Genomic DNA, 22,647 nt, shown 5'->3' on the forward strand with positions numbered 1-22,647 from the left:
CTCTTCATTGATTTATCTCCTAATTTGCCCATTACATTCTTCTTTTACTAGGAATTTTCTAGTACATCTTCCAAAACTCATATTTTTAGACATAATTTTCGCTCAAGATTCTTGATTCACTTGCATATAACATGTTTCTCCGTTGCATGGAATACATATTTGATACAGATGGTATGGTTTCATTAATAATTTTTGATTTCAAAGTACGCTATTCACAAACGCAAAAATCAATTCATCTACAACGATGTCATTCAAGAACATATAGGGCAAATGATCTTGGTTTGTCCAATTTGGGGTGTTTCTACGCAACTAGTAAATGAAAATCACACATAATCGATACGAGTTTGGGTTTGTTGAAAAGCCCTAGTCTCTAGTTGCTAATACTAAATGTTTAAATTTTTCAAAGTTTTTTCCTTAAGGAGGAGTTATAATCATGATCATGGTTTATCCAAAAAATGATCATAGTTTGACCGGTTTTAGAAATCACCATTTTTGAATGAAAACATTCGAATTCTCAAGTAGATGTTGCATTTGTCATTGCTTAAGTTTACTGTCATATATTGATCCATTCATAATTTAGGTTTTCTTTAGAATATTGCTTTTATTACCGCCCAATAGCGATGCTGTCTTGTATACGGAAATTGTTGGAGAAAATGATCTTGTTTCGCCTTGATCGATGGGTTGAAATGAATGGCCTACTCTCAGATACACAATATGGGTTCCGCAGGGGCAAGGAGACGAATGATTGTCTTGCGTTGCTTTCTTCAGAAATTCAAATGGCTTACACCGAAAAAAAAACAAATGGCTTCAGTATTCTTGGACATAAAGGGGGCCTTTGATTCTGTTTCAATAGAGGTTTTGTCAGACAAATTACACTCTCGGGGTCTGCCGCCTCTATTGAATAATATGTTATATAACTTGCTTTGTGAGAAACATTTGAACTTTTCTCACGGAGATTCGGCAGTAAGTCGGTTCTCTTACATGGGCCTCCCCCAGGGCTCATGTTCAAGCCCCCTTTTGTACAACTTCTATGTAAGCGACATCGACAATTGCCTTACACAAAATTGCAGCCTAAGACAACTTGCAGATGATGGAGTGGTGTCTGTCGTAGGATCAAACGAATCCGACCTGCAAAAACCCTTACAAGATACTTCGAACAATTTTTCAACCTGGGCCATTGGGCTAGGGATAGAATTCTCCACGGAGAAAACAGAGATGGTGGTTTTTTCTAGGAAGCATAAACCAGCAAAACCAAAGCTTCAACTTTTGGGTAAACCGATCACTCATGCTATGTCATTCAAGTATCTTGGGGTCTGGTTCGACTCCAAATGCACTTGGGGGGGCCCATATTAAGTATCTGAGTAAAAAATGCCAACAAAGAATAAACTTTCTCCATACAATTACCGGCACCTGGTGGGGAGCCCATCCAGAAGATCTTATAATGTTGTATCGAACAACTATTCTCTCAGTGATGGAGTATGGCAGTTTCTGTTTTCAATCAGCTGCCAAAACACACCTCATTAAACTCGAGCGAATTCAGTATCTTTGTCTCCGTATTGCGTTGGGATGTATACCCTCAACGCATACCATGAGTCTCGAGGTTTTGGCAGGCGTACTCCCACTAAAAGATCGCTTCAATTTATTATCTCTTCGGTTCCTCATCTGGTGTAAGGTTATGAACCCATTGGTGATCGGAAATTTTGAGCAACTGAGCGAGCTAAATTTTCATTCTGGATTTATGAGCTCATATCATGAATTCATCTCCATGCAGGTTGATCCTTCTTCGTATATTACCAACCGTGTTTGTTTCCCTGACTACATCAATTCCTCTGTGCATTTTGATCTGTTCATGAAGGAGAAAATCCATGATATTCCAGATTATCTTCTATCGGGGATCGTTCCTACGATCTTCAATGCAAAGTATGGGCGTATCAATTGTGATAATATGTACTTTACTGATGGGTCCTCTATGAATGAGTCCATAGGATTTGGAGTGTTCAACGTATTTTCTAGCACCTCACACAGTTTTCAGTATCCTTCCTCAGTATATATTGCTGAATTGGCAGCGATATATTGGGCGCTGGACAGCGTCGCCTCACGACCTGTTGAACACTATTACATTGTAACGGATAGTCTGAGCTCTGTCGAAGCTATCCGTTCAGTGAGGCCGGAAAAGCACTCGCCGTACTTCCTCGAGAGAATACGACAAATTTTGAGTGCTTTATCCTGACGCTGTTATGTCATCACCTTTGTTTGTGTCCCTTCACATTACTCAATTCTGGGTAATGAGAGGGCTGACTCATTAGCAAAGGTGGGTGCGATTGAAGGCGACATTCATCAGCGTCACATCGCCTTCAATGAATTTTATTCTTTAGTCCGTAAAAATACAATCGCTAACTGGCAACGCAAGTGGAACGAAGATGAATTGGGTCGGTGGTTTCACTCGATTATCCCTAGGGTTAGCCTTAAGCCATGGTTCAAAAGTCTGGACTTGAGTCGGGACTTTATGCGCAACTTCTCTAGACTCATGTCCAATCACTGTTCGTTAGATGCGCTACTCTTTCGTATTAATCTTGCCGACAGCAATATCTGTGTTTGTGGCCAAGGTTACCACGACATCGAACACGTTGTTTGGTCGTGCGAGGGATATGTTGTTGCCAGATCGAATTTAGAAAAATCTCTTCGGGCCAGAGGAAGGCAGCCCAATGTGCTGGTGAGAGATGTGTTGGCTCGGCTAGATCTTGATTACATGGTCCAAATATATGTTTTCCTTAAAACCACCGATCTTCGAGTGTGATTGTTCTTACACCCTTTACCCTTCCTTTTCGTCTTTTGCGAGATATCGGTTCCCTTCCATTAGGATAAGTTGAATTGTAATACATATTAGATGCAATGATAGTTTTTAAGAATTGAGTGTGAAGTGTGAATGTGAATGAGAATGTGAGTATGAGTGTGAACATTGTTACAATCTCCTTACATCCCATCCTTTTCCTAATGAAAATATATCACCCTTCTAAACTCGAGTCGACTCGGTTTCCTATTTTATTAACCATACAATTAAGGAAACATGTTAATATATGCTAGTAGAAATATAATTAAGAGTTTGGCTCCTTTAAACTTATGTATCTGAGCCTGTGAAAATAAACGATTTAATAAAAAAAAATACTTTCATTCGAACTTTCCGTCAAAGTTTTTAAAAAAATCCACGGGCAGAGACGGATGCAATAAAATAAAGCCGACTGAAATCGGATCATTCCATACTCGAGTTTTTGCACCTACCAACACTTGGCGTTCTATTTTCATTCTATAGATAACACTAACCAATAACGCAGAGGTTGGCATAAGAATGTAGGTCATCATGCTACACATGGATTTCGAAAACAGGCGATTGTCATTCAAACAGATTCGAAGGCTATAAGAATAAAACGGGTGAGATGGGAAAAATATTATTAACATCCAGCCGTAAGTATTATTGGATTTTTTTAGGAATCTGTATGTTCTGTATAAAACCCAAAAATCTGTAATCTGTAACTATAGAAGAAATCGAAAAAATCTGTAGAAATACAGATTATTCTGTAGATATGGTAACCCTGCCGACTTTGTTGTTACCATCTAAGTGGTGCGGACTCAATCCACTTCATTCTCAAGCAAATTCTTGCATGTTTTCAAGCGATTTCTTGCAATAAATTCTCAGACCACCAGAGATGCCAGATTTACAAATATGTTTGTAAATTTACAGACATATCTGTAAAACATTCATCACATCTATTCATCACATCAAAAATATTTGACTCACCATATGACATTTTTCCATAGTTTTAATACAGAAAAGTTATTATATTTAGTATATATCAATACACATGACGTTAGACCAGTTACTCAACCTGCGGCCCGGCAGTCCTTCTTGTTGGCCCATCTGGTGTGTATGATGTTTGGAACTCATACACATAAGTACTTTTGCCTTGACATCATTGCAGACGAAAAAGAGGATACGGTTATTCACAATTAATGAACAATTGCATTCTCTACAGGTAAGGAAAAATCTTGAACGAAAATTGTCTCTGATAATTATTTTCTGTTCTAGACAAGATTGTTTTGCTGAAATGCAAGGAGATTTATTGAAAAATAGTGAAGTTAGGGTCAGGACTATGCAACCTATGTATTTAAACAACATCGAATAAAAATTTTCATTCTATTTTCAACAACTTACATTTGCTTTCGGGTCTGCTTATGACGAAATATGGGTTACTGTTCGATATTGTTACGACAGACATGGTTCATGGCCGTGTGGTGGTCTAAAACTTGTATAGCCTTGCATGGCGGATGGAAAATATACACTGCATTTTTTTTAAAATAAAAACGACAAGACCGCAAGCCTTGGTGGATGTCCAATATATCAACGGAGAAATACTGTGTTTTATAAAAATTAACAACGCGTATGTTTGTGTATGTATGTGTATGTATGTATGTGTAGATCGTTGAAACATTTAAACACACTTACAGCACATAAGTTATTAAGTGGTCCGAAAAATAATTTTTTTCCACTTTTTCCCAAAAATGACAAATGAAAATTAATAACATTTGAATCACTGAATCGATTTAGATGATCGACATATAAAATTGACCTAGCCTTTTATAAAAAAATATTTAACTTGCGAAAAACATAATTATATTTTAGTAATTATTGATTGTAGTCGTTTTTTATTTTTTTTATGACTTTGGACTAGAGGGCGCTATATATTTTTATATTTTTTCTTGAAAGCTGAGGATTTTTTACACAACATATCTCGATATCAGGGTTGCTATTTTTTCGATTTTTAGATATGATTTTAAAAAAAAATCATTTTTCCCCATTTGTCCAAAAATAACTTTCTGCAAAAAATCATAACATTTGAACTACTGAACCGATTTAGATGATCGATATATTAAATTGAAGCCAATAAGCAAAACTCACACTTGCGGGAAGATTGGATTCTAGTAGCATAGGTCTAGTTTAGTCACATATGAATATTGATCGAAGACTTAAAACATGTTAAATTTACAAAATTCTAACTTAAAAACAATAATTATAGCATCTCTGATATCGAGATATGTTAAGTAAATACTCCTCAGCTTTCCATAAAAAAATATAAAAAAATATAGCGCTCCTATCTTTAACCGAGAAAACTATGAAAAACTAACTCAATCCATAATTACAAAAACAAAATTCAATTTTTTCGCAAAAGTAATATTTTTTAAAAAAATATATCTCGTAAGCTTCAATTTGATATGTCGATGATATGAATCGGTCCAATAGTTCGAAAGTTATGACTTTTTGTAGTGGGAAAAATGGGGAAAAATTGTTTTTCGAACCATCGATTAGTTTTGCAAAATCATATTTCAAAAACGAAAAAAATAGCATCTCTGATATCGAGATATTTTATGCAAAAGTTCTCAGCTTTCAATCCATATTAAAAATAGGATCCATATTATATGCAAGTTAAATATTTCTCAATTAAAGCTCATTGGCTTAAATTTGATATGTCGATCATCTAAATCGGTTGAGTGGTTCGAAAGTTATAAATTTTTGAAAAAAGTCATTTTGGGAAAAAGTGGAAAAAATGATTTTTGGGATCACCCTAAAATGGAAATGGGCACCCTAATGACAAATTAAAAAAATACGAGTTTAATGTTTTGCGATAAAGAACAAAATTACCACTTTTGACGAAGAGCTGAGAACCACTATATTAGTTTGGCATGGAATGGCTGTATATATATATACAGAATACAATCTTATGTGCATCGTGATGTACAAAGTATTAATGAATAAGTGAAAATTAACGTTAAAAGACATTTCTATAGATCTGCACACTTTTACAGACTTTTCCACATTTTTAACAGACATTCACATGTTTTTACAGACTTTTTTTAAAAATCATCTGGCAGCTCTTCCTTCCACTTTTTATCGAATATTTCCAAATCGCAGGAGTAAACATTTACGTGACTCTGACTTTGTTTGTTTTTATTACGTTCGGAAAAACGTTATGACAAAGAGAGGGGACATTAAAAATGCGTTGCTCAGTAAAAGGCTGAGATGGTCTTTTAGAGATGCAATGGTTAATTAAACAATTGACGGAAAAATGTAGTTCGTTCATTTTATAATTTTACTTATTTTTGCCCTTGACAACAATACCTCTTTTATAGTGTTGATTATCATAAGAAAAATAACACTCCTGATCGTTGGATCTCTTTTGACATTTCAATTGGATCTTTTTTGACAGCCGTTTTGATTCAGTCCGCACTACCTAGGTTACCATCAACTACCATCAACAGCATAGATTTATTTTCAATTGTTCTAATTGTTCGAATTGTATTGAGACTACAAGTTTTTATATTTGCATTATCTATGATCAATAACGGTCGTCTTCTTAACCCTCCTGACTCGCGCGCAAAATCGTAACTCATATACTCATAGACTGTGCGTACCTCTGTAATAATGTTATTGTGTATTTTTGGGCGTTATTGGTATTCATTTAAAGAAAAAGATTTATTTGAATGAAAAAAAAACAGCAGAAAATATTTTTCCTCTAACTTCATTTTGTTTAACACTCCTATACTCGCGCATTGGTCTGTCAGACCGAGAAATCAACAATTCGTTCATTTCTCAGAAAATATCAACACTACGATTTTGCGATTCTCTCTAGTTTCATTATTCGTCGTTAGTCATCGTTTAGCGTTATTTGTGTTCGAGTATCAAAAATTACTCTATATTGAGGAGGTTGAATTAGATGACTGTTAAAACATAACAAAGACGAAAAAAACATATTTTTTGGGGTTTTTTCATTCAAACATACCCTCTTCTTCAAATAAATGCCTATACAGCCTGAAAGATACACATTGGCAACATTACAGAGAAGTTTAATTTTCGAGCTTTGACACCGTGCGCGAGTATACGTGTTATGATTTTGCAAGCGAGTACAGGAGGGTGAAAAAGTCATTTAATTCAGCCACCTCATTGATTCTCCATCTGTCAGGCCGTATGCGCGAATATAGGAGGGCCATTGTTCTCAGTAGAGAATTGCTTTCTCAACGTAATATTTGGGTCATTTATTTAGTACTCAGTTGAGATCTTGAGGACGGAGAACACAATTGGAAGGTTTTTTGAGCGACATGACCACAGATATCAATGCAAAAGATGTTTTTTGTGTGAACCTTCAATCAGAACGGAAATCAAACACGAACACTCCATATCACGCAAGCCTCTAGGTCATGCGAAACACCAACGAAGTAACAGCGAGGGCAGATAAGACATAATGCGAGGATAGGCTGATAATTTTAATACAAATAAGGAACCGAAAATTTTGAAACAATTTTGAGTAACCAATATATTTTGGTAATCAGTGATCAGTAAACTGATGAGTTCTATTCTAAAATAAATATTTCATCAAAATAAAAACAAATACATTCAAAAAACATCAGTCTGAATCATCTTCTTCGCTTCCAAAACGCAACACTGACAGTTTCAACTGGGGTATGCCTTGGTCAATTTCGAGGCCTTCTTCCTGCGCAGTAGTTGCTTCCTCATCCGGTAGCTTTATTGGGAGAAAATCCGGTACTAAAGCAAGATCCATGCTCAGTTCAGCCTCTTCTGGTGGATCAGTTGTATGTCGTTTGTGTTTTGGCAACATTGTTTCCTTCCCTTTTCTTCTTTTCAATAGCTTCGAAAACGATATGTTGCCTAAATATAGTTGCTCCTCGGTGTCTGATAACGACGACTCTTTGGAAGAGCTGGAAAGTTTCCTTTTAAGCGGCGTTACAGTGAATTCCTCGTCTTTGCTGTTCCGGGGGGCTTCAGTCCGCGATGATTGCGATTGCGATTCTCCAGATGATGATGTGCCCGGTTGCGGTTGAACTTCCTCTTCTGTTATATCCACATTTGTAGTTTGAAAAGACTCTACTGGCGGTGCGCTGTTTGAAGGTGTTGATCCGTTTCGATGGGAGATATTGGATGGGAGATCCGGAAGCTCTATTGGGAGAAAGTTCGGTACTAAAGCAAGATCCATGTCCAGTTCAGCCGCTCCAGGTTGATCGGTTGTATTTCGTTTGGGTTTGTTGCCTGAATTTAGTTGCTCCTCGGTGTCTGATGACGACTGTTTAGTAGAGCTGGAGAGTTTCCTTTTAAGCGGAGTTATAGTAAATTTCTCGTCTTTGCTGTTCCAGGGGGCTTCATTCCGCGGCGATTGCGATGATTCTCCAGATGTGCCCGGTACCGGTTGAACTTCCTCTTCTGATATTTCCTCATTTGTAATTTGAATACACTCCACTGGCGCTGCGCTGTTTGAACGCGTCGATTCTCTCCGATGGGAGTTATTTTGATTCATATGAAGTTTTCCACCGCAGGATTGTGACATTAGATCGAGGCTTATAAGTTGATCCACCGCTTGCTTCACCATAGTTTCCACTAATTCCAGTCTGTCCACTCGTTGATTTTTAAGGTAGGCAAATGACACCAAATCGCTCAGAGTGAAACCTAGGAGAAGATTTCCGATTGAATCAATTTACGAATGAGAAACAGATAAATCATTCTAATACTGTTGCCATTCCGAATCCTGAAAAAATCGGCTCCCTTCAACACGTAGCGGAAGAATTTCTTCTTCGGAACCATCGTTTTTGATTTGTTCAACGCTCGAGACATTTTGACAATTGATGAGAAAAAATGCTTCGCCTACTTCTTGTAAGAACTTCGATAAAATGAATGAATGTGTGATCATTTTCGAATAAGACTACTGTGTGTAAATCGAATGAAAGCAAGATAAAAATCACAAAGGTTTCATGCTGACGTTTTAGTGCCATATCTACTATAGGATTTAAATAATAATTAAATTGTTCGTCCGACAACTTGTTGATACAAACTTGTTCTGAATATTTTTTTAAATTCTTTATTTTATTCTTAATTACTTTATTCTTTCAGCCTCATGGGCTAGTTCACCTATTTAAGGGGGTACTCTAGTGTAGAGACACGAATTTCGGACGTATTTTCGAGTTCCGTAAAAATAAAACAAAGAATATTTTTAGTATTCATTATATTTTATAATTTTTGTTTTATTGTTAAAAGATAGATGAGCAAATAATTCATCTATCTTTTAACAATAAAACAAAAATTGAATGGAGAAAAATATTTATAACTAGAATAATTAGCAGCTGATTAAGTAAGAGGGTTCAAAAAAAAAAGTTGCGCCTTGGCGTACACGGTTCCAGCCCTTCTGGTAATCTGAAACAAAAAAAATCGAACAGATTCTGAATCAGTAAAGATGCCGCTATCGCATGAACCTCGGACAAGTCAAAAACATCTTTTTTGACAAAATGACGACCGTTCGAATAACCAGATGCAGTTTAAAACGTTTTTTCTGACGTTACCCATTTTTTTTAAATAGTGAAATTTCAAAAATATCATTTTTTAGAGGTTCATGCGATAGAGAATGTCTGTAGATTGTATCCATATAAATTCGACATCGGTTCAGTAGAACTTGAGATATCGTGTAAACCAGTTCAAAAAAAAAAATGAAACATTTTGGAAAAACAATTTTTTTTAGACTATAATACTGCCTTAAACTACAGTTTTATTTACGTTTGCATGTTTTTGAACAAAATCATTATTTCATGGGCTTGAAAAGTTTCCGGTTTCACTTCTAATGGTAAAGACAGTTTAAGGTTATTGGAGTGTTCGACAATTGGAATATGAGCTTAAAAATAACTGAAAAAGTATTATTTATATTATATTTTAGTGCATCATCACCCCCCGGATGATGAACTGAACATTTTATCAGATATTCATTGAGGTTAAGTGAGGATGCACTTTCTTAATTTTATTTTTAAAAATAACAGTGCCAAATTATCATCGAAACGAACACAATATTTTTAATCGTATTTTTCAGAGGATTGTGTAAAAGCTATCAATTCGGTAACATAAGAGGGCTGTCCACATACCACGTGGACAGAAAAAGCACGATTTCAGACACCCACCTGCCCCTCCGTGGACAAGCGTGGACATTTTTATATCCCTACCCCATTACATTTATAATTTTTATTTTGGAAAAAAATCAAAAAATGATTTTTTTTCATTTCTATTTTCTGTTTTTTTTTTAAAAACAAGAAAAATTAAGGGTTGTTACCGAACCATGACCGAATAGTTGACGTAGGATTACTTTAAGATATTAGTTGTATGTTGAATTTGAATATCTTCAAGATATTACGATGTTCAGAAAATGTAGTCACGAGTTGAGGTTATGTTACTTGTAGCGTTTTATGGGTATGTCTTGCGTTACGTTAGGGAGAAAGGGGGTCAAAAAACCGCATTTTTTAGGGTTATGTCTTTGGTGCACAACGCCATAGTAGTGATATGTTTTTCTATTCTTTGACTTCTTCAACATTACCCGGAATGTTTTTTGTATTGCTCTTCAGTTTCTTCCAAATTCCATTTATGTTGTCTTCGGCTAGCTTTGTTGTGTAAAAAAATGCTATAATTGTTTCCGGCAATCCTGCATCTCAATGTTTTTCCGTCATTTCGTTATGAATTTACGAAATGGTCTGCAGAGAATTGCTTGTAGATCATCATGATTCATAATTTTAAAGTTGACGGGCAGTATTATCAAATAAGATGACATCATTAGCTTGAGAACCAAGCTTTATACGAAATATATTTTCCAGTGTGTCATCAGAAAGGTTTGTGCGCTTGTCTGACAAAACTAGACCCAGAGCGCTAAACCGAAAGAGCGGATGTTCGATTCGAAGGAACTGCAAGCAGGATCATTGCAACATGAGTTACATGATGTGAGGTCAATATTTTTGCGGACCAACCAGTGTCGATGTGCCAACCACGAAACGAATGAGTGTTGCTGGTGTTGTTCCAAATCTAATGCGTTGAGCTGTCGTAAAAATGAGTTTTCCATTCTCTCAGGTAAATCTTGTTCAGGAAGAGATCCACCGAACATATTCGTCATAAAAGCATCTAGGTCATTTCAAGGTAGTGCTGATATGCCTGACGTGGGCTACATAAACTGAACGGAATCGTGTCCTCTCAACCGTTTAATCCGCTTCCAAGTAGCAATGACGAAGACCTAGAAAAACGATCATCATAAATGTAATTTTCGAAATAAAAATTTTTAGATGTAAATGTAGTGGAACTTCTTTCTCATCTGCAGAAAATATTGAAGAGTTGAGATCAGGGCCCGAAATCTTTGAAGGTGAAAAATGAAGACCGACTCTACTCTCAGTAGCTTCGCTTCGACTAGACCTGCTTCGGCAGTCGCCCACAACAAAAAGTACCTTGACTAGAAAATGAATTGACTAGCGTTGACTAGCGAGGATGACTGGTGAACTAGTCCAGTCAGTGGTTATTTTAACTGACTCGACTAATGAATACAAATGTTATATGTATTGATATCATTTTTCGCTGTACAATTGCCCATGTTGCTGCAGCCCGGAAGACACTCGCTTAAGATGTTTGTCACCCCGTCATATACAGAAGTCATTCGATAACTGGACTATCTTCAATTGGACCTACTTATAACAGAGCGTACGTTAAGTGGGCTGCAAAGCAGTTACGTATCAATAATAGATGTCTTCTTCAATTTGAGATATTGCTTTTGCTTTTTTTTAGTTTAGTTAGTGAGAAAAATTCGATGATTGTATTTGTTTTTCCGACCCAGTTAACACGTTGACTGCCACTTCAGTCACCGGTGACTGACACCGAGTTTTCGCTCAGGCTGCGTCAGTCACTGGCAGTATAACATATGATCATAAAGGTAACTAAATAAGCATATAAACTTATAAGCATTCCCTTTCGAACAAAAAATAACTACGATAAGAAACGATGGACCTAATACGTTTAAAAATTTCCATAGAGTCGCTCTAAAACCGTGGCACTAAACGTGTTAACGAACGATTACTCTATGGTTGACACTTTCCTCGTTGCTTTGATGGAATCTTGCATGAAATTTGAGTGATGCGTGAAATCTTACATCTGATTACCTCAACATTTTTACATTCGAAAAGAGTTTGCTGATTTGTTTGATAGAACGAATTATTGCACACAATTTTGTGTTGTATACAACATTCATGGGGACGAAGTTGAAAGAAAGAATGCATAATACAATGCATAAATAATGTCTTATGGTATATATTATAAGATACATCTTATGAACGATTCTGCGTAATATGCATTTTAAAAACTCTTAAATGTTACATTTTTTCGTAGAGTGACCCCCCCCCCTATATAGAAATCAAAGACGTAGTCCTACGTCAAAAAGAAGTTACCTCATCAATGGACGGTTTATGGTCTACCCATCGTGAACTCAAACTAACGAACTCAGACATTTATCAAGTATATAAGGTCCTCACGTTAGTATTAGTAAATAGCGTGCAAAATAGCGCACACACACTGCACGCTATTTTATACGTGTGAGTAATTTTCGTGTACGATACAAAAGAATCTAGCTCACCTGTAGCGTATGTCAAACCAAGTTGAACTCAAACATCGATGCATGCACACGTACATGGGAGAGAGTAAGAGAGGAACGAATTCGTTTTGGGGGAAGTCACTTCAAAATGCAATGAGGACAATTTGACTGGGAAGAATGAAATGATATAGTCGAATCGGTAGAGGGAGATAGCGACTAAACGCCCGACTGACTGTTTAGTCGTTTTGGCGGAGAAACTGCGTGATGAAGCCAAAAGTCATTACTAACTGAATACGGATATAGTCACACAGATAGTCAGTTGAATATCCACAGTTGACTATGACTATGCATAGCCCTGGTTGAGATAGTTGAAACGAGGATCGATAAGAAGTGCAGGCTTCAAAACTATGTTATATTTTAATTGTTTTAGCCTCTTTGTAAGTGCGGTGGCCAATGGATCTGCGAATCTGTTTGAGGTCACTTTCCCAACCTCCATCACTGCCTTAATCCATATCAAATAAAAGTTACCAAGTGGAGTATGTATAGCCTGCATCGTTTTCGTGGTTACGTAAACTGGTTCAAATGCGGTGATATATTACTTAATAAAATCCCACTAATTGGAAAAATATAAAAGGAAACATGATCATTATGGTTAGATACATATGCACAAATGTAACTGTTGAATAGTTCGAACAGTTATAAACATTCTGTTTCAGTTAATTTTTTTGGGTGAGACGAGTCTTTGTATCTTTCGGTGAGACTGTAGCTACCTGAACAAATCTCATCATAGAAAGTTACCTTGCTAGGGATACTGGGATTCAAGGTCCTTGTAGAAATCTTTGTGATTTTTAAAATGCTACAGCATATCAAAGATTCCAGTTTTAGCGTAAATAGGCGGCAACGATTGATTTCATAGATCGAATACTGACTTATATGTAAATTTTGGCAGTTTTGACGTGGAACTATGTCTAACCGGAGTATATCGCGGTGAAATAAAAACCTAAACACAGAACATGCAGGAAAAAAATTAAAGATTCCGAATGCTTGTAACTCAAACATTTCTTAATAGATCGGGAAGATGTTTGCATCAATTGATAGGAAATATTTCTACTAATAAAATGTTAAGAATTATCACAATTAATAAAATTTTAATTTCCATGAGATAAACAATTGAATAACTGTTAAATGTCAAGCGTTATCTAAACGCCCTTTCTGCGAAGTTTTGATTGGCCCGATTCACGTTTTCCCCAACACAGACTTCAAATTCAATGTACCTGTTGGAACCCGCTTTGCAAAAAAATGCAAGTAGAAGGTATTTTTGTTCAGATCAAAATGTGTTTCCCTAACACGATCTTGAAAATCAATGTGCCTGGGGGAATCCGCTTATGGTGACATTGACGTGGGACTATGGAATATATGGGGGGTAAAATGAAAACTTAAACATAGAATATGCAGGAAGAATGAAAGACTTCGAATGCTTATAACTTGAGAATTTCTCAATAGATCGGAAAGATGTTTGCATCAATGGATAGAAAATATTTCTACGCATCTTACACAGCCATCAAAACCTAGGTACCTGGTAAAATTGGCATTGCAAATACATGCAAGTTGGGGGAACTTTTGCTTCCACCGACACAGCCATCAAAACCAAGGTGCTTTTTATTACACGGCGTTTGTAGTGATCCCCAAATTTTGAAATTAATAGTTCATCAGCTAATCGAATACTTTTAAGCAGTTTGTTATTCAATACGACAAATCTCTCAACAATCTCTCAACAATTAGTTATTTTCTTTATTTTCAATTATTTTCTTTTACGCTCCCCTGTACTTGTAAACGAAGCCCAAATCCGCGTTGACTGCACTGAGCTTCGTTTACGAGTTTAGGGGAGCATCAAAAATAATGATTTAATTTCAAGATAAAACTGCAGCGGAAGTACGTTTTTTTCTATGGGCGTAAATTATTCGTTCGCTTCGATTATTGGTTGCGCAGTATTCGTTCGATTAATAATCGATTTCTTTAGGGAGTATTCGATTAATAGATTAATCGAACGATTATCGGGGATCACTAGGCGTTTGTTCAAATTCTTTACTTACACAACAAATATGTTGAATTCAATTGAATTCGAAAATTATTTTATTCAATCAGTAATTTATTTAATACAAACGAATAATTACTAAGCCAACCGTAGTCCCATGTCAACCATGCCGTCATATCATAGATATAACTCAACCACTTTTTGCAACTAACGAATCTCCATTCACAGGATTTACTCAGGTCAAACACTGCTAACTGCATTGTGTGTACACAGCACCTGACCGGCGTTATACTATTCAGGAATTAACTTTCGATGGCTTCAGACAAGTTGATGGAACCATCTATATCGTCTTCCATGTCCTCCTCAGCGGTCATATTAAGAACGTGGAGCTGCAAGTATGACTGTAATTCCCTTGCAGTGGCAATGGTATTTACCCCGTTGTCGGAGGTCACGATGAAGATTTGCTCTAACGAGATTTCGTATAAAGCAAGAATCTCTTCAAATTTAGTTTTTATAAGTTTTACTGTATGTCTTTCCTTTATCTCAATCGTTCAGTCGTTGCTATTGCGTTGTGTGTTATCAAATAGGTAATTATATTAATTTATAATTACCAAATGTATATGTCACAATTTCTTGTCTCTCCTGATAAAAAAAAACTGATGGTTTACTCCAAGAATGTGCCGTCCATAACGTGTAGCGCTATCGATTTTCAAAGAAAGTATCTTTCCTTTGACTACATTTTGAATGGCGATAGGAATCAAAGAAATTTCCTCTGACTTGCACTGTGATCACGCGTATTCTAGAGCTTGCCACTCAGAATGCATTCAAGGCGTGTTATTTGGCATAGAAATCTCAACTAAGTACTAATGAAAATGACGCAAGTAATACTACGTTGAGACGGCGGAGTTCCTCTAGGAACGTTAGTGCCATATAAGAAGAAGAAGAAGAAGAAGGAATCTCAGAAGCTGGCTCACCCAAATGTCGTTTCAGGTTAGCTCGGTTAGCTCGGTGACGACCAGTACGACACACATGCCGAAATTTAATACGATCGCAAAGGGTTAAATTAATAAGTTTTAATTTTAAAGCATAATCTTAGCTTTAGTATCATTGATTGGTAGCCACGTAAAATGTCGTATTCACTGTGCTTTAGTAGGTTAAAGATAGACAGTGTTATATTTGCATCTTTTCGCGTTAACTTGAGATTCTGATTCGAACGCTATATGAAAAATTATAGGAGGTTGTGTCCAAGATACGATCGCATTGTTGACATAGAACTACGCTGTTATTTTATATAAGTCGCTTGTTTATACCTTCGGACATTGTTCTATAATGCTGTGAAACGGTTTAGTAGAATAATCTTTGAAATGTTTTTTTTCATTGTAGAATCAGTTGACGGTAATTGATTGATGATTCATTCTTGCCTTCGCAAAACAATACACTTGCTGATCGTATGTCGCAATTTATTTCATGTCAATGAATCGAAAATTTACCTCAAACGCTATTCCGGTGGCCTTTTTCGCAATTGACATATACTCGGCTACAGTCGATTATATAAATGTTACACCAGCACCATTATTCCACATCTCATAACCAAATCAATATATCTTTGACACCGAATGGAAACAACAACAATGACAACACTTGCAAGTATCAAATATCATGCTACATGTTATTTAGTATTGCCTCAAAGCAATCGCACCTCTAGCCATCGTTCGTACAACGTAAACCAAGCGCCAAACAAGCGTTCGCCATAGCTGCATACAGCCATACATTTGTGGCTTGAAGCTACTAGGAATACAAATACTTTTCATCATTTTGTGCTATTCTCAAAAGAAACGCTTTTGTTAATATTACTGGCCTCAAAAAAGTTGCGTTACTTTCTCATGCTCGAGAAAAGCGCAGCTGTCACCCTTAGTGGAGGAATTTTTGCTACTGGTAAACCAAACCTAATCACATACAAAACTCCAGAACGACATTTACTTTCTTGGTGACTTAACAAGCGAAAAAACACTTTTTGTTAATATCAACAACCTCGAAAACAGTAGCAATGCTTCATTATTATCAATATTAGCGGAAATGCAATCCTAGTTGAAGGCAGTTTTGCGACTGGCACGCGAACCTAAATAACTTAAAACATTCTAGTAAGACATTCAAGATGCTTGGTATTCCCCAAATATTTTTTGGAGCATAACCTTAACGCCTGCTTCGCCATAACGTTAGTTTAATGCATTGATGCATTCTCAAAGGCACCAAAGAAGCCGTTTACACTTTCGATCGACACGCCGAAATCGTCAATTTTGCTGTTGTTCGATGTGGTGTCAAACGAACAGAAAAACCAAACGATGATATCCAAGTTGGAATGGAAAAATGGAAACGCCTAAAGTTTTCATGAATTTTAACCATTTACAAACCAGGGGATTCTAATGTATAGCATATTAAACAAATCTTAGGGAATTTCCGATTCGTTTAGTATGTAAATCGCTAAAATCCGTTCGCGGCAAAAATAGTTACTTTATTTCATAAAAACGTGACCTGGTGACCACCCTTAATGAAAGACGTAGTTCTACGTCAAAAAAAAAGTTGAGATGGGGAAAAAAGTTATTGGGATCATGCCATAACTAATATTGGATCATTATTTTGAAAAATCTGTAATCTGTATTCACAGATTCTTGATCTTAAAAAGTCTGAAACATTTGTATAAATACAGATTATTCTGTAGATATGGTAACCCCGGTTATGATGGTGACCATTAGCAAGCTTGGATCAGACTGAAATAATTTCACCCACTCTAATTCGTTCTCTGTTTGCAGTTCTGCGCAGGTTTTTGAACAACCACAATTAAAAGCGAGTGTTGTGTGAATACCTTATTATAAAACAAATGATATCACAGAGCTTAGAGCCTAATAATACCCTTTCAAATTCAAGATGCTTGGAGTGGTTAAATGGTTCCTGTTTGATGCAGAGAAGTGCTATAAATCAATATTAACAATAAATGATACTTACATCAACAGCGACTGCTGGTTCATGTTGTTGTACAGTACCATTTCATCAGCGGACTCTCCGCCAGAACTACTGGCCGTCGCTTCCGAATCCATTGTGTTCTGTATCAGCTTCAACTCCGAGTGCAACAGGCCGGCGGTCTGCTCCAACTGGACAATCGCAGCATTCTCGAACTTCGGTATCGTCGTTGACAGTGTGGTATAGGCTACCGCCGCTCCCCCGGGTGTACCAACGCCACCCGAATCACCACCAGGAGATGTGGCGGTGCCCTGAAAGTATCGATTACCGTAGATTCGCTTCGCCTGGGTTGAGCATTGGGTAACGGCGATTCCTTCCAACCGTTTGACGAATGTTTTCATTGCGTTAGTCGAAATAGGTTTCATTTTATCGGCGGACGAGGGAGGAGGTGGCTGATAGGGGATGATATCCGGAATGAGGGACGACGTTGGAGAAACGGTGGAAGATCCCGAGGCGAGTCCTTTGGTATGTTCTTTGTCTTTTTTCTTCCAATAGCGCTGAGTGTACTCGAAAAGGCCAGCTATTTCCTCGCTCACATGTTGCCCCATATATCGAGCCTGGAGCTTACTGAGGCGCCGAATAAGGAAGTCGTACTTCCGTTGCATTTGCGCCTGACGTTTCACAATTTCGGCGTGCATTTCTAGCCGCTCGCGATCTTTGTTGGGAGAACTCGTTTGAGCCACTTCCTCGTAAATGTTCACGTCCACATCGTTGAAAAGTGAGAGCCCGCCAGCCAGTTCCGCACACAGGCCATCTCCGCTAGGATTACCCTCGAGACTTTTGAACACTTGGAGGAGCTCCATATCGGACGTAGACGCTAGCTCCCCAAGCATTTGTTCCATATCCGGATTGTCTTTCAGATAATCTTTTTGCAGACCCATGGCGGTACTCGAGCTGGAGATGATTGAGGACTGGGAGTCAAGTTGTTGCAGGTCAGAATGACTATCGCTTGCAACGACTTGCTCGCTCGTGGTGGCCACCTCTGAAATGTGATCAATCACAGCTTGAGATAGGGCTGAAGCAATCAGTGAATTATCTCCAGCCGTTTCATCAGCACCTGCTACATTCGCCGGTGCTGCAGTCGCATCCTGATGAAGCTGCTCAAGGGCAAGCTCTATAAGATCCTTGCCACTGTCTGAATCAATCTTTGCAAGTTGTCCACCGCCGCTGTTGTTATTTTGAATATCGTCCTCCACTTGTTCGATCCCCGGGCTACAATTGCTACCCCTAAGAACCACGTCCGGGTCGGGTGGAGCCGTGGAAACAGTTTCGGTTCCAGAATCAGCACTGGCACTTGGGATCTCCTGTTGACCACTGGTTTCTACTCCCGTGCGAGGCGATGCACCTGACGCTGCCGACGACGAAAGCTTATTCGGACTCAACGGCTCGGTAAGAGCGGGAGCCATCTCCACAACTGCATCGGAATCTTTAATCACGTTCGTCACAGCACGAGCCAGTCCCATCCACACATTCGCGCAATTCTCCACAGTGAGAAAATTTTTGCTTCCTCTTGCTGCTAGAGTATGACCCCACAAAAACTGCTTTTTCACAGTTCCAACTCAGTCTTGTAAGTTGGAAAAATCGAACTCTTCATACCACTACTGTATTTTTTTCACGATTGCAATTTCTCTTATTTTCTTTTTTGCTTTGTATCAAAATAATGCTTTACACTTTATTCTTGCTTCTCACAAACTTACAGCTTGAATCACTGCCGGCAGAGAAACTTCACACATACATCAGATCGTAAGTGGCTGTCCACACCACGGATGCACACATACAGACGCGTCGCGTCGACTTCTGAACCGCGACGAATTGAAACGTATTCCGAGAGCAAAACTGCACATCATCTCCCCGCGATTTCGGCTGCTGTTATTCCACGGCCAGCAGCGGCAGATTAACTTCGCGAGATGAATTCGATGTGAGGCGTTTTGGCTCCGATTAGCTCCGTGTTGAGGTCCCTGGAAAGATAAGCGGAAAAAATCGTTAGTTGTGGATTCAGTTATCTGGATGGTTTTGGTGGCAATGTGCAGAAGCGATAAGTTTGTCAGGTAGAAAACGGTGACCCTAAGCGCCACCCGAATAAACTAGTTTTTGTGGTTGGTTCACATTTATCTAGTTGGGAGTTCGCAGCCACCGCCAGAAGGTGCTTTGTGAAATGATAGAGTTTCCTTTAATTAAATTAGGTAACCTTATTTATTCGCCAAATGGTCCGGCTAACTATTTTGCTTAGGAATGTTATTGGAATCAAATTACCAAACTTATTGTTGAATGCTATTCTCGACAACACTACAATTCTTTACGCTCAGTTTTTGCGATGAAGTGAATGGAACTGGATCATCCATTCATGGAAATCATAAATACTAGATAACTTGTTTGTCATTCTCTTCTCTCGTCAATTATGAAACATTTAAAACGGTTGTCCGATGGTTACATTAAAAGAGATATTGAAGAGCACATGTGAAAAGCACATATTTGGACATGACTGATAAAACGGAGAACCATAGCGCGTAAAGTTAAAGCTTTGATAGATTAAACCATTTCAACGCGCGAGGAAACAACACAAACGTAGAGACCACCACTTCCAATGCTTTCCAATGAATCTGTCAAGACTCCCAATTGGATTCCAAACGGCAGCCAGAAAAAGGCTTGCTCAAAACCCGGCATACATGAACGCGTGCAGGAGAATCATTCCGCCTCATTCCAACAAGAAACAGTTGTTCAGATGTCGCTTAATAGAATATGCTACATAAAAAAAACGTAAAAACGAAACGCGTCGTCATACGCCTGTGTGCTAGTTCGTATCCCATCGGTGAGCAAACACATCAGTGTACACACACACTCTCACACGTGATAAGTGGTAGCGATCGTGAGTTTCGTGAGGAAGTGTTTGTTTGTGTGTACAAATGCTCGACGTTGGGGAACAAACACATTTATCGGCGAGGGGTTCTCACGTGTTAGCGGCGAATTGGAATTCCAACAAAAGTGAAAGTAATAATAATCTAAGTTCTGCTAAGTTAGATGCATTCTGGATGTCGTCGAAATGCTGAAGGTGCTCGTAGCATAGGACTTATTTTGGATAACTTATTGTCCCATTACTTTTAGATTTCTCAAAAGCTTTTGACACAATTTCCCATAAAATTCTGTTCAAAGAACTGTTTCAAAACTTTCATTTCTCGAGCCATGCCACAGCATTGCTGCGGTCATATCTAGACGATAGAACGATATGACTGGACAGACCGTTTTAAAAACGGTGTTTATTCGAGTTTCCTTCCCTTCTTCTCTTAGATGGCACTAACGTTCCAAGAGGAACTTCGCCGTCTCAACGTAGTATTACTTGTGTCATTTTCATTAGTACTTTGTTAAGATTTCTATGCCAAATAATACGCCTTGAATGTATTCTGAGTGGCAAACTCTAGAACACGCGTGACCACAGTGCAAGACGGAGTCGCATCCGTAGCGTAGAAAAGAATTCAGTGTACGTCAAAACTTTATTAAATTAGTAGGGTTTTCTAATAAAAACATAAAAAATAATATCAAAGGAAGAATGTTTTGAAATATTAAAGTTTTTGAAACAGTGAAACCACGATTATCCGCGGATTATACGCGACAGCGAGTCCGATAGTAAATATATAGGGTTTCCTGGAATTTGTCAGTGAGTGGTAGGTTCATGCTATTTTGTTTTGATCATGATTTCAACATTATCTGGCCACTGGGGTACACGACTTTATAGATGAATAATTTAATGATTTCTGTATTGATAAAACATAATTTTCATGTGGCATCTGTTTGCATCTCATTTTTAGTTCTTTATTGCGTTATCCTCTATTTTGTTATACGCGGTGACCTTGCCAGACTATTCCGCGGATAATCGGGGTTCTACCGTATTAAATTTAATTTTGAGTATGATTTTTGGAAGTACTTTTTAGATGTTATTTTTTTAAATAATTCATTAATTTTCCAACAACTTTTTCTGACATTATATTTGGATCAGGCATCTGTAATTTAAGTTACGATTTTTTGAAAGAACTATCAATGATTTTGAATACGCCTTTAAAAAAAAACGGTCGTAATTCAAATTGATTGCCAGCATATACTAGATCGGTTCTGGGCAAGATGGCTTCAAGCATATTTGCCAACAACTCGCAGAATATATTTGATATAATTACTGGAGACAAGTGAGAGTGATAGCCATACGAAAACCCAACAGGCCGGTTTGCGATCACAATCCGTATAGAGCGATTGCAATGTTATTCTGTATTCATAAATTGTTGTAGAAGATGGTTCTACTTCGTTTGGACAAGTGGGTCAAAACGAACGTTTTGCTGTCACATACGCAGTTTGGCTTCCACCGGGGTAAAGGGACGAATGATTGTCTCGCGTTGCTATCTTCTGAAATTCAAATTGCATTTGCTCGCAAGGAACAAATGACTTCTGTTTTTCTTGATATAGAAAGGGGATTTGATTCAGTTTCCATGGAAATTCTCTCAGAGAAGCTTCACAATCTTCACAATTCAATTTTGGGTAAGATTTTTGGAAGTACATTTTAGATGTTATTTTTTTCAATAGTTCATTAATTTTCCAACAACTTTTTCTGACATTATATTTGATTCAGATATCTGGATTTTGAATTACGATTTTTTGAAAGAAATATCAATGATTTTGAATAGGCCTTCCTAAAAAATCGGTCGTAATTTAAATTGATTGCCAGCATATACTAAATCGGTTCTGGGCAAGATAAGCGACTTTCACCAATTCTGAATAATTTCCTATACAATTTATTGTCAGAAAAGCACATAATTTTTTTCATGGCAGCTCGAAATCTTTTCGTTTCAGTCTTATGGGTCTACCGAAAATCTCCTGCCTAAACCCCCTCTTGTATAGTTTTTACGTCAATGATATGGATGAATATCTAACTAGAGACTGCACGCTGATACAACTTGCAGACGATGGAGTTATTTCCATCACGGGTACTAATCCAGTCGTTGCAAGATACCCTGAACAACCTGTTCACATGGGCTCTCAAGCTGGGTATCGAATTCTTTACGGAGAAAACCGAAATGGTCTTTTTTTCTAATAAGCATGAACCTGCCCGAATCCAGCTTCAACCATCCGGCTAAACATTCAAGCACTCTATGTTTTTCAAATATCTGGGCGAAT

At 37.7% G+C, this 22,647-nt stretch overlaps 2 protein-coding genes across 3 annotated transcripts in view; both read right to left on the reverse strand.

Moving 5' to 3' along the window:
- The window catches only part of LOC129775550 (uncharacterized), a 93,358-nt gene that overhangs the window by 34,908 nt on the left and 35,803 nt on the right, over positions 1 to 22,647 (reverse strand). For both annotated transcript variants that reach the window (XM_055780405.1, XM_055780406.1), the window contains exon 4: positions 17,476 to 19,448. In XM_055780405.1, coding sequence (XP_055636380.1) covers positions 17,476 to 18,953 — 1,478 coding nt within the window. In that variant the 5' untranslated portion in view covers positions 18,954 to 19,448. The remainder of the gene's footprint in view (positions 1 to 17,475; positions 19,449 to 22,647) is intronic.
- LOC129775551 (uncharacterized) lies at positions 7,355 to 8,715 on the reverse strand. Its single transcript, XM_055780407.1, has 2 exons — positions 8,572 to 8,715; positions 7,355 to 8,509 (listed from the first exon to the last, which is right to left on the reverse strand). Exons 1-2 carry the CDS (start codon positions 8,672 to 8,674, stop codon positions 7,455 to 7,457), a joined length of 1,158 nt encoding a protein of 385 aa, XP_055636382.1. The 5' UTR covers positions 8,675 to 8,715; the 3' UTR covers positions 7,355 to 7,454.

The sequence above is a fragment of the Toxorhynchites rutilus genome, chromosome 3 (assembly GCF_029784135.1).
Source record: "Toxorhynchites rutilus septentrionalis strain SRP chromosome 3, ASM2978413v1, whole genome shotgun sequence".
Classification (NCBI taxonomy): Eukaryota; Metazoa; Arthropoda; class Insecta; order Diptera; family Culicidae; genus Toxorhynchites; species Toxorhynchites rutilus.

Coding starts and splice junctions, on each gene's coding strand:
- LOC129775551 (XM_055780407.1), bottom strand. CDS start 8,674: ATGTCTCGAGCGTTGAACAAATCAAAAACGATGGTTCCGAAGAAGAAA. Junction 8,510..8,571: donor CAGGATTCGGAATGGCAACA/GTATTAGAATGA, acceptor ATCTTCTCCTAG/GTTTCACTCTGAGCGATTTG.